General features: G+C 26.5%; 3 protein-coding genes across 4 annotated transcripts; 2 read left to right on the top strand and 1 right to left on the bottom strand.

The window, feature by feature from the left end:
• Positions 1-502: 502 nt before the first annotated feature.
• Positions 503-1,485, top strand: LOC117206099 (mitochondrial import inner membrane translocase subunit Tim10B-like). Its single transcript, XM_033445102.1, has 3 exons — positions 503-828; positions 952-1,047; positions 1,193-1,485. Exons 1-3 carry the CDS (start codon positions 805-807, stop codon positions 1,364-1,366), a joined length of 294 nt encoding a protein of 97 aa, XP_033300993.1. The 5' UTR covers positions 503-804; the 3' UTR covers positions 1,367-1,485.
• Positions 1,486-1,645: 160 nt separating this feature from the next.
• LOC117206096 (arfaptin-2) lies at positions 1,646-6,141 on the bottom strand. Of its 2 annotated transcripts, none has more exons than XM_033445097.1 (6): positions 6,007-6,141; positions 5,189-5,377; positions 4,927-5,094; positions 4,534-4,855; positions 4,269-4,446; positions 1,646-4,189 (listed from the first exon to the last, which is right to left on the bottom strand). In XM_033445097.1, exons 2-6 carry the CDS (start codon positions 5,358-5,360, stop codon positions 4,037-4,039), a joined length of 993 nt encoding a protein of 330 aa, XP_033300988.1. In that variant the 5' UTR covers positions 5,361-5,377; positions 6,007-6,141; the 3' UTR covers positions 1,646-4,036. The 2 variants fall into 2 exon arrangements, with proteins under 2 accessions (XP_033300988.1, XP_033300989.1); XM_033445098.1 differs by lacking the exon at positions 6,007-6,141 and adding an exon at positions 5,767-5,993.
• Positions 6,142-6,667: 526 nt separating this feature from the next.
• On the top strand, positions 6,668-10,515 carry LOC117206091 (ATP-binding cassette sub-family E member 1). The gene is made up of 9 exons (XM_033445092.1): positions 6,668-6,799; positions 7,520-7,753; positions 7,878-8,093; positions 8,174-8,381; positions 8,502-8,688; positions 8,763-9,169; positions 9,287-9,599; positions 9,674-9,908; positions 9,988-10,515. Exons 2-9 carry the CDS (start codon positions 7,541-7,543, stop codon positions 10,033-10,035), a joined length of 1,827 nt encoding a protein of 608 aa, XP_033300983.1. The 5' UTR covers positions 6,668-6,799; positions 7,520-7,540; the 3' UTR covers positions 10,036-10,515.
• Positions 10,516-11,639: the final 1,124 nt, after the last annotated feature.

Below are 11,639 nucleotides of genomic sequence, written 5' to 3'. Positions count from 1 at the left end.
TTTTTCTCAATATTGGATGTATTCAAATTATTCCTTTTTCTTTTTCGATTAACATATCCTTATATAAACTGTAAAAACCTATTTTTTTAATTTTCCCATTGTTTCATCATTTTCTCATAAGTGTGCCTGCTGTTATAATGCTGTTTTTTATTTCGCATAAATTTCTATTGATGTTTCATTCGTCGTATATATTATTTAATGTTATATTGTGTAAAGTTTTAATCGAGAAAATAAAATATGTCACAGATAAATAATATTGAAAGAAATGTACAACACATATTATGTTACAAATTTCAAATTGTACTACGTTCTTGAGTATTTCAAATATTCTGCATATACGTTGACTTAGTCTTTATTTGGGAAGAAATTTAAGCTATCATAAGTCGCTGAAAGTATTACAGTTTCTAAACTATATAATATTTATAATAAGTGTTTAAAGGTAGAAAGAAAACAATTATTTAATAGTTGTATGTATATATGTACATACGTATATGTAAGTAATTTAATCATGTTTCAATAACGTAACATATAAACGCAAGATGAGATTAGTCATTAATGATTGTGACTTTGCAAAGTTATTGCAATATTGTTATTTCATTAATTAACAATTTTTAATTAAAATTATTTTATTCGAGCTTTTGTTTACCAAAATCGATCAAAACATATCAACGATCGATATTGAAGTTATCGATACTAATTCGAAGTACATTTAAGTGACATAACCTGGATAAAAGTAAAACCGGCGAATACTGTGACATTGTAAACTTATTATTTAAGTTGGGAATTAAAATAAATAATTCAAATATGGATGCTTCGATTATCAGAAATGTACTTAATTATTAATAATCCATGCCTAGTAATTGATTATTTACTCCTAACCTATTTCATCTATTGTACATAGAAATACCGATAAAATCACATTTTTATGTATTAATGTTGTATTTTTTATAGATGAAAGATTTCCATAGTTTGTTTAATCAAATATCTGAAACATGTTTCAAGACATGCATGAGTACATTTATGTCAAGGGATATATCTACAGAAGAGGTATGTTATAATTAAATTTAAAATGTATCATTGGTTTTATTTATAAAATGCATGTATCCCATCACAATTATATTGAATCTACAAGTACTTATGTACTAAAAAATATAAAATTTGTTTTTTTATTATGTTTTTAAATTTGCCATAGATTCAATGCATAGAGAACTGTTCAGGCAAACATATCCACGCGAATCATAAAGTAATGCAAATATTTATGGAAGTGCAATCTGCTATCACTCGTAAAAACATGGAGGAATTTGAAAAGACTCAGGCTGCTTTAGATGCAGCACGAAAAGAGCAGAATTCTGAAAGCAATGAATAGTCAATTTTGTAAATTAATTAGGTCCTCTATTAAATATACTTTTTAAACCTAACTGTATTTCAAGTTACTTCTCTTTCTGTATGTATTTATTGTTATTTATAATTATTTACCAATTAATTCTTGTAAAACACTTATATATTTTATGAAAATATTCTATGAAAATAATAAATATACAAAATACTATAATTACCTTTTTGATAATACATTTCTAGTTTTTAAATAAAACTTGATATTTTGATAGGAAACAGTGCTAGTAATTAACAAGAATTCTATACAAAGCAAGATATATAAGCATTCATTTATTGTTTGAAGTTTGTATACACATAATATACACACAATAACATCATGATTAGGAACATAATATAGTAGCTACAATACATTTCATAACTTAAAAAGTGCTTCAACTGGATATTTCAAGTTATTCTGTGTAACTTCTCATTCTTATTTCTACTTAATAAATATAAGATTTTATTTTTATTTAATTACAGTATTTGCTTTTGTTGGTCTAAACATTCCTAAAAAACCTGTTAAATAATGGAATGTATTTTCTATAGATTCATAATAAAAAGATGTAATAATTTTCAGAAATTATATATTAAGTCAATTTGCATTGTGTAAAAAAATAAAATGTTATTATTACAGTATGAATCATAATTTTTGCTTTATACATAAATGTAGATGTATAATGATGATAATTCGCAAAAATTTGGAAAGTGAATTGTACATTTATTTGATGTACAATTCACTAATACACATTATTATATGTGTATTTGAAAATTTATATTATGATCACATTGGAAGAGTTAGTTTAAAACATGATAAGACGCATTGATGATATCATAATATAACTAGCTTCATTTTTATGGTTTAAGTTACTATTAATGTTACTGTAAACTTTAAGTATAAGCAACAAACAATAATGACAATGTACATACATTTATTATATCTATACTAAAAATTTTTCTAATTATGAAGCGTAATAATTCATAACGTTTCAGTATACACAATAGTGCTGCTTTAAAAGAAATATTTGTATACATAATGTCAATGTGTATGAAAGTATATAAAATTATAATTTTACACAAGCCATTTAATTTTTAAATATTCACTTATAAAATATGACTAGTTTGAATCTGTTTTGCAACAGTTAAATATTTTCCTTTTCACACATTAATCAAAATTGATTCTTTGTTTTAGTAAACCAATACTGTGGTATATATAAAAATGTAAATAAACGTTATATTTTCTATATTAAAATACCCAAAAGTTTTCTGAAAGTTAGATATTATAATTACATATTATCTTTTGTGTTATGATAATATGTTTAATAACAAAATAAAAATTATTTATTTTGTAAAAATGTATATAACATAATCTGAAAAAGAAAGTAAAATTAAGTAAACTTAGTTACAAGCATCTTTGTATAAATATTAATTGCACAAAGGAAGTACCATTAATTTAAAAATATGATTAGGCTAATCATAAGCATGTAACTTGTTCCTATTTTTATCAAAACAATTGACTATTACATAAAAAAATTATAAATAAAGCCAATATATACATACAACTAGACTGCGGATATTTATACAAATTCACATTTTTTAGTATATGATTAAAAGAGTATAGTCTTAGCAGAAAATTGTTTTAGACAATACAAGTACCTTATTTTAGGTACAAGTACACAGAAAGCACTATACGATATTTTATATACTTCTTCATATCACATACATTCTGTTCAATTTTGCACTTTTAAATTTGCTATAAAATGCATAAAAATCCGCAGTCTACATATAATAATAAATGTGTAGAAATATTGAACATTTAATGTCCAAAAATGATTGTATCAAACTAACATACAGCACTTATTAAATTAAACCGTCTAATATTGGCATTTTTTTCGCTCATTTTAATTAGCACCGCATATTTTAAAAATATGATATAATCTTTTTTGATCCTGTGTAGTTGGAAGTACTCAAATTCTCTTTCTTTTAAGATAGATTAAATTTAACAACGTGCGTAAATAAGGAATATATCTTGACCTAATAGTTATAAGAGAATCAAAGTTAAAATTCAGTCAATATCTTCATATTTAAAATGAAATGAGGAATATTAAAATAATATAGTTCTCAATTTGTTTAGTTTATCAAATTTAAATTGATGCTAATATAAATAAAGAATCAATGCTGTTTTGTACATACCGTAAAATTCAAAGCTCAATATATCATCATAGTTTATGTATTTACATTAGAACTTCTTTAAGTCAGATATAAAAATTAAATATCTATTGCCTTTAAAGTTTTGTAAGCATTGCTATCGAATAAAAAGAATCTTCATTAAATCTTTCATCAGAAGTTATTCATTATTATTAACTGTTGCATATAATTATTAATTATATAATTGAAATTCACTGATACATATGACATGTATCACGAATATTGGCCAATATTTAAAGCATAATTCAGAAATTATTCAGTCTGTTTTTAGATGACAATCTATTCTTCTTCAAAAACCTATTGAAACTGACAGCAGTGTCCTTTAGTACGTTTTCAAGAGTGTTTGAAAGTTGTTCTACCTTGTCATTTCCTTTGTCTTTCAAGAAGAAATTCGTATGGACGAATGCATTTTTTTGTTCATGTTTCCCATAACTTGAATTCATTTCTTCTAATGTAACTACTGTTCAAGCCACGATGGTAAAGATGAATTTGGTGATTTAACTTTTATGTTAAATTGCTTCAGTGTGGCTTCCAGAGCAGTTTGATTTCCAGAAAAATAAGCAGATACTGCATTATGGAATAATAATAACTGTTTATGCATTACCTTGATCTGTAATAAGAAAAAAAATTATCACAATATGTAACATTTTAAAAGAATATAATATAAAAAATTAAATCTAATAACATACTCTATTTTCATCTAAAAATTTAAGTTTAATCGAAACATCTGATCTTAGTTTTTCAAAATTTTGCTTATGCTCTTCATAATTTGCCTGTGCTGCTTCCAATCTTGCTGCATTGCTGCTATCGTTTTTTGTTACTTGTGCTAATGCTTCAAGATCTGTTCTATAGGCATCGTATTCTATTCTGTAAACAAACCTCTTTTGTTTATAAGTATTTGCAAAGTATATTTAACTATTTCTCTTGTTAAAACAGTGTGATATTAACAATTACCTTGCTGTTTCATATTGTCGTACTGTAAATAATGTGTCTTCGATAGTTTTATTACAAAGTGTATTTACTGAAGAAACAAAAAAGTTTAAGGCCCCTAATAATGTCTCACCATTTTTGGTCAAATTCCTTTGAGTTTCTGAATTATATAGAAACTCTTCTTGTAACTCTGGAGATTTTTGTGCTAACTCAGAAAATGCTTCCCCTAAAGCATGTTGCGTTTGAACAACATGATGAAAATGAGAAGCTAATGCTCTAGATAATCGTAACACATTGCAGTACTTTCTTTGAGTATCTCTTAATAATTCAATTTGTGTTTCAAGTTCTATAAAAGGAAAGATATAACAGTTATATAAAAAACATAAATAACATTAAGCTATATTATATAGAACTTACCTGAATCTACTGTACGGGATGTTTTCCCAAGTTTTTCATACATTAATTGTCTTGTACACTTATATGTAGAAATACTCCAATTTTTAATGCTTTCAATTTTACTTTGAGCAGTACGCATTGTCTGTGTATCACCATTCTGAATAGGTGTATTTGGAGATACTGTTACAGCTATTAGATATACAAAAATATTTGAGTAATGTTCAAATTAATTCTTTGCAATAGATTTATTAGATTATACTTCATTAATACAAATCCCACTTACACATTTGAGATATAGGACTGCCCAATGTTAAGTTTATTGTAGCTGGTCTGGGTTGATTTTCATTATTACAATTATTTGGTACATGAGGTGGAGGAGTTCCACTATGAACTGCACTATCGCTATCATTTAAAGATGGAGCATCTTTCAACATTTCATGAATACTTCGCTCCATTCCACTTAATGCAACAGCTATATTATGATATAAATAAAAAAATATATTAATATATTTAACATGTTTTTGGATAAAAAGTAAAATTAAAACCATTTGGAAAGTAAACGATTGGAAAATTTAGAATATATCTTAAGAAAGATATTAATATAATATATCATAAAAAATAGATCTCAACAAATCTAATTAACAAAGACTGATCAAAACATTACTGAAAATTAATCTATAAAACATAGATATAATTACTAAATATTCGTAATAATTTTATAAAAAGATTTACGAACAAAAATGGTGACCAACATTAGACAGGAAGTAAAAAAATTTACAAAAGAAAATGTTTACATGAAACCGCCATTTTTTATAATATACAAGTCTCAAAAATTGTTATGTATAAATACAAAGATCTTACATGTAATAATAAATAGTAAGTATTATAGTACATTACAGTACACTAATCTTTGACACTGCATCAATTAAGTGAATTGTATAAACAAAAGACGCATCAAGAACTGTCATATGACACCTGCTTTAAAACCAAATACGGTTAGGCTAATATTTGTTCATATACATCAGAGTAATGTATTGTTGAAACAGTCAGGAACTAAAGTCTCTAAGGAGTAAAATGACATTATTTTGAGGTAGTACTCACTACAAAATCAGAAGATATAAGTAATTCCTACTATTCTATGCTTAAATCTTCAGAACAAATCTTTATAATGCTTCATGGAAGATATAAATGATATAATATACATACCGACCTAGGTGGCGTACACTAGCGTATATCGCAATCTTTGGAAATACCCGGAAAGTTAAATAATAATTTATAATAATTTCGTTCAATTTATATTGTGTATTATTTTTTTCTATTATAATAAATGATTCTGTTTCTATGTACATTAATACAAATCTTAAAGTCAAAGTATAATATAAATTGTGAATAATGACAATTATATGTTTCGCAGTTTATACATTCTTCTTTTTTTTTAGAAATTAAAAACTAAATTATGTATGTAAAAATTTTGTATGAATGGATGCATGTGTAAGTAGGTAAATGGATAAACGAGAATACATTCACTAATATATAACACTGTGAATGCTATACATCAGTAAATGCAAGTCAATGAAGAAAATAATTATGAAAACAAGTTCCTTTTATGGCCGGGAGGCTGAGAATAAATTGTTTACTACTTTATGCAAATTTTTATAAAATTATGTGATTCGTCTATATTAACAATATATAAATGTTTTATTGTAGTTAGAAGAATGTTACGATTATTATAAGAATTAAAAGTTATTTAAAAAGATACATCTCTTATCGAGTACGTACTCTATGTCATTTCTATATTCTATGATCGAAGTAAGGGCATGTGGTGGTGTACGAGTGCGGAAGCTCCTTCGAAAAGGTTGTAAAGGAGTTTCCTCCACGTTTTTGGTTTTGACAGGTATACGTTTATACAAGCCTATATTAAGTACTATGAAGTAATGGCCTAACACATACGAAAAAAATTATTTTTATTAATTATGTGGTATATTTATAAAGTACCATTACATTAACATGTTTTATTATTAATTGCCTGAGGTTAGAAACTCGTGGTAGAACTGAGCATTGTATTTTCATGTATTTAAACATTTTAATTAAATGCAAATATATGAAAATTATAATATAACATGTTTAATATTAATTTATTGTCTTTCATTTTCATTACATTCTTTCATTTCATACAGCCCTAATTGAAAAAGTGGTTACTCGTTTATGACGAAATATAAGCAGAACATATGTTGAAATATTTTCTAAGTAGTTCAATTATTTAATAATATTCCTCGTTGAGAAAAATTTTGATTAAACAAATTCAATTATTTCAAAATATGATATATTTAATAAAGTTCTACATTATTTTCAATCTAGTGTATATATTTTGATTGTTTGGATACATTCTTGTTAGAATATTCACATTTAAGTTGTAATTTCATTGTCAATTTGTTATGTCAATTTAATATTTCTTATTTAATAACTGCAATTATTTGTAATATTATAGCGATGATATTATTTAAAATTTTGTATTATGCACCTAATTTAATATTTAGAAAGTAATAGAATTTAAAATTATGATAAATTTTAAATATTTCTTTGTTAAATTTAATTTCTATAATAACATTTTCAGGCAGGTAAATATTTTACCATCATGCCACCAAAAAAGTCAATGGAGGAAACTGATCGGTTGACTCGTATAGCTATTGTTAATTCTGATAAATGTAAACCAAAACGGTGCAGGCAAGAATGCAAAAGATCTTGTCCAGTAGTACGAATGGGAAAACTTTGTATAGAAGTTACTCCTAATAGTAAGATAGCATCAATATCTGAAGAACTGTGTATTGGATGTGGTATTTGTGTCAAGGTATAATAAGAAATGTTATAGAGAAATATTAGTGAATAATGGAGTACAATATTATTATATTAAATTAATAATAAGCAATTTAATATTTTAAAATTATAATATATGTATATATATGTATTTTTAGAAATGTCCATTCGAGGCAATATCTATTATTAATCTTCCTAGTAATTTAGAGAAAGAAACGACACATCGTTATTCAAAAAATTCATTTAAACTGCACAGACTGCCTATTCCAAGACCTGGAGAAGTATTAGGTTTGGTTGGAACTAATGGAATTGGGAAATCAACTGCTCTTAAAATTTTGGCAGGCAAACAAAAGCCTAATTTAGGACGATTTTCAGTATGTATAATAATATATTTTCTTTACATAATATACATTTTTTTTAAAGTTTATGGAATTTTTTCGTTTAATTAATATAGGATCCACCAGATTGGACAGAAATTTTAAGCCATTTTAGAGGTAGTGAATTGCAGAATTATTTTACCAAAATATTGGAAGATGATTTAAAAGCTCTTATCAAACCTCAGTACGTAGATCAAATTCCTAAAGCTGTAAAAGGCACTGTACAACAGCTTTTAGATAAAAAGGATGAGTGTAAAAACCAGATGGAAATTTGTAAAATGTTGGGTCAGTTCAAATTACTGTTAATAATTTATATCTTTAAGATATTTTAAGAACAGCGATAAAATAATAAAAATTAAGCGAGGAAGCCGATTTTTAACAATGGAACTATTGAATTTTTTTTAGATTTAATGCACATACGTGATAGAGGTATTGATGCACTTTCTGGTGGAGAACTTCAACGTTTTGCATGTGCTATGGTATGCATTCAAAATGGAGACATTTTTATGTTTGATGAACCATCTTCATATTTAGATGTAAAGCAACGCCTCAATGCGGCTGTGACGATTCGATCTCTTATTCATCCCGATAAGTAAATAGTATAAATAATTTAAATAATATAATAAAAATATACATATAATCTAAAATATCATTCCTATTTATCAGGTTCATAATAGTAGTGGAACATGACTTATCAGTTTTAGACTATTTGTCTGATTTTATTTGTTGCCTTTATGGTGTTCCGGGAGCGTATGGTGTTGTTACTATGCCTTTCTCTGTTAGAGAAGGTATAAATATTTTCCTCGATGGTTTTGTGCCAACCGAAAATTTGAGATTCCGTGAGGAATCTCTTGTATTTAAAGTAGCCGAAAGTGCAACCGAGGAAGAAGTCAAACGCATGAATCATTACGAATATCCCGCGATGACGAAGACAATGGGTTCTTTTAAATTAAATGTTGAGAAGGGTCAATTTACTGATTCAGAAATTCTCGTGCTACTTGGTGAAAATGGAACGGGAAAAACGACATTCATCAGAATGTTGGCTGGTAATTTGCCACCTGATGATGGATCGGGTAAGTAAAGTCAGATTTACTTCAGTCAAGAAATTTTTCATATATTCGTTATGTATTAAATAAAAAAGTAAATGATTTAATTATTGATATTAAATGATTTAATTTTATTCTTTGTAGGAAGTATTCCCCAGTTACATATTAGTTACAAACCACAAAAAATTAGTCCCAAATCTCAAGGCATTGTACGGCAATTATTACATGAAAAAATTAGGGACGCTTATGTTCATCCTCAATTTGTAACGGACGTTATGAAACCGTTAAAAATAGATGATATTATGGATCAAGAAGTACAGAATCTCTCTGGAGGAGAATTACAACGAGTGGCTTTAGCTTTATGTCTTGGAAAGCCTGCCGATGTTTATTTAATCGATGAACCTTCTGCTTATCTGGACTCTGAGCAACGTTTAGTTGCAGCTAAAGTAATAAAACGGTAATTGAAAATTCTGGCTTTTTGTATTAATCTGTATTATTAAAAAAAATTATCAAAATACGCGATTATTTTAGGTTTATTTTACATGCGAAGAAAACTGGATTCGTAGTAGAGCATGACTTTATCATGGCTACGTACTTGGCTGACCGTGTAATTGTATTTTCCGGTACTCCATCATTAGCGACTACAGCTCATAGTCCGCAATCTCTATTAAATGGAATGAACAGGTTTTTAGAACTTTTGGGTATTACGTTCAGAAGAGATCCAAACAATTTCAGACCGAGGATTAATAAGAGCCAGTCCGTGAAAGTATGTTACTTTATTTTAGATATTACCTTTTTTTTATGTCATCAATTTTCTCGTACATATTTTATTTTATTGTTAATAGGATTTGGAACAGAAGAAAGCTGGGCAATATTTCTTCCTCGAAGAATGAGATATGATCTCATCCACAAGTTGAATAGCAGCTGGTATAAGATACTGTTCAGAAGTTTTTGTAAATCTTTATATCTTTAAAAGCCGGGAATGGATTTCTTACAATATATTAAATATTAATGCCGCATATTTTGCATTGAATTGAAATATTATTCGTTTCGGCACATCACTATTGTCTATGCGATATTTATTTAAATAAATAATGCAAGTTTTCCTATAAACATCTCGATATATTACAAATTTGATTTAAACAAACATACAACTGTATTTTTATATTGAATGCGACGCCACAGACTTATTTATATTCATAAATATAAGTCAGTTTGCATTTCCAACTCGATAAGTAAACAATATAATGCATTTTATGTATAAATAATTTATGTCCAATTATGTAAAAGAAATTAAGGGAGATTGAGCATCTCGTATATGTACATGTACATCTGCTATACAACATGAATTATAATACATCTGAAATATAAAAAAGGATAATGTGTTAATTATTTGATGAACCTCATGAATTTAATGCTTTTACATTATACAATATGAAAGAAAAATTACGACTTTCATCAAAAGATAATATAAAGATGCATTTTAAAACAATATTTCCTTTTAATCTAAATGCTTTGCATTATTTTTTGAATTATCAGAATTAAGCAGAGAAGTAAAATATTTCTGAATTATAAGTTAGAATTAAAAAACACTATCTTACGAAAATATAACACTTTTCTTAATACTTTGATTAGGACATTAAGTCACCTTGAAGATGATATTTTTAACATGTTTGTGCGTATACGACAAAATAGAAAGAGGGAAAATGTTTCGGACTTATCTAAGCAAACTCGACGTAATAAATCACTTATTATATACTTACTTATTACTTTAGTTATCTTTATACTACGTAGTGACATGCATTATTCATACTATCAATATGTACTTGTTATTATTCCAATTTTGGGTATAATAAGAAACAATAATTACATGCTTTTATTTGCATAGTGGAACACCAATTACGTGTAAAAAGATAAACGAAACTTTGAAAAAAAAAAGAAGATAAATAAGTTGCGTAAATGACAAATGGTAAGAATTAAGTATTACATCATGTATTGTACACAAAATTGAGATGAAGAATATACGACTGACCGAATTTAATGTAAAATTTTATTGAACATGGAAGAATCCTTTTTAATGTTTTCTTCCATAATTGACGTTATAACAATATGATAAATTATTGTTATATATGTTATATTATACCCTTGTTGTATTGTTTTATACAGTAGAATGTAATTTAAGTCGGATTTCTGCCAGAGGTCTGGCACGTTTACATTAGATATTTGAAACTAAAAGTTTATTTTTTACGTTTAATTATAATAAAGCATTCTATAGTAATTGTTTACACAGCACTGAGTTTGTTTCTTATCAGAATGTTCGTTACATATAATTCAAATAAGTGGAATAGATTTTGCATTTATCCATTTAAGTGATGTCCTCGACATTGTATAATTTGAAGGAAGCCAGCACTAAAAAGCTTTCAAACGATAAACAACTTACAGAGTAATTAAAAGTAAATCGATACCCGGAAATGTAGATAAGCCGATAAGTTTTGAA

The sequence above is a fragment of the Bombus bifarius genome, unplaced genomic scaffold (genome assembly GCF_011952205.1).
Source record: "Bombus bifarius isolate JDL3187 unplaced genomic scaffold, Bbif_JDL3187 scf7180000007996, whole genome shotgun sequence".
NCBI lineage: Eukaryota > Metazoa > Arthropoda > Insecta > Hymenoptera > Apidae > Bombus > Bombus bifarius.
This window is presented reverse-complemented; position numbering and strand designations above follow the sequence as displayed.

Excerpts from the sequence above, each read along its gene's own strand:
- LOC117206099 (XM_033445102.1), top strand. The coding sequence starts at position 805 with ATGGATGCTTCGATTATCAGAAAT. Across the intron at positions 829-951 it reads ATGCTTCGATTATCAGAAAT|ATGAAAGATTTCCATAGTTT; the intron begins GTACTTAATTAT and ends TATTTTTTATAG. Across the intron at positions 1,048-1,192 it reads GGGATATATCTACAGAAGAG|ATTCAATGCATAGAGAACTG; the intron begins GTATGTTATAAT and ends AATTTGCCATAG.
- LOC117206096 (XM_033445097.1), bottom strand. The coding sequence starts at position 5,360 with ATGGAGCGAAGTATTCATGAAATGTTGAAAGATGCTCCATCTTTAAAT. Across the intron at positions 4,856-4,926 it reads ATCCCGTACAGTAGATTCAG|AACTTGAAACACAAATTGAA; the intron begins GTAAGTTCTATA and ends TTCCTTTTATAG. Across the intron at positions 4,190-4,268 it reads AATTTTTAGATGAAAATAGA|ATCAAGGTAATGCATAAACA; the intron begins GTATGTTATTAG and ends TTCTTATTACAG.
- LOC117206091 (XM_033445092.1), top strand. The coding sequence starts at position 7,541 with ATGCCACCAAAAAAGTCAATGGAGGAAACTGATCGGTTGACTCGTATA. Across the intron at positions 7,754-7,877 it reads GATGTGGTATTTGTGTCAAG|AAATGTCCATTCGAGGCAAT; the intron begins GTATAATAAGAA and ends ATGTATTTTTAG. Across the intron at positions 9,600-9,673 it reads GCAGCTAAAGTAATAAAACG|GTTTATTTTACATGCGAAGA; the intron begins GTAATTGAAAAT and ends CGATTATTTTAG.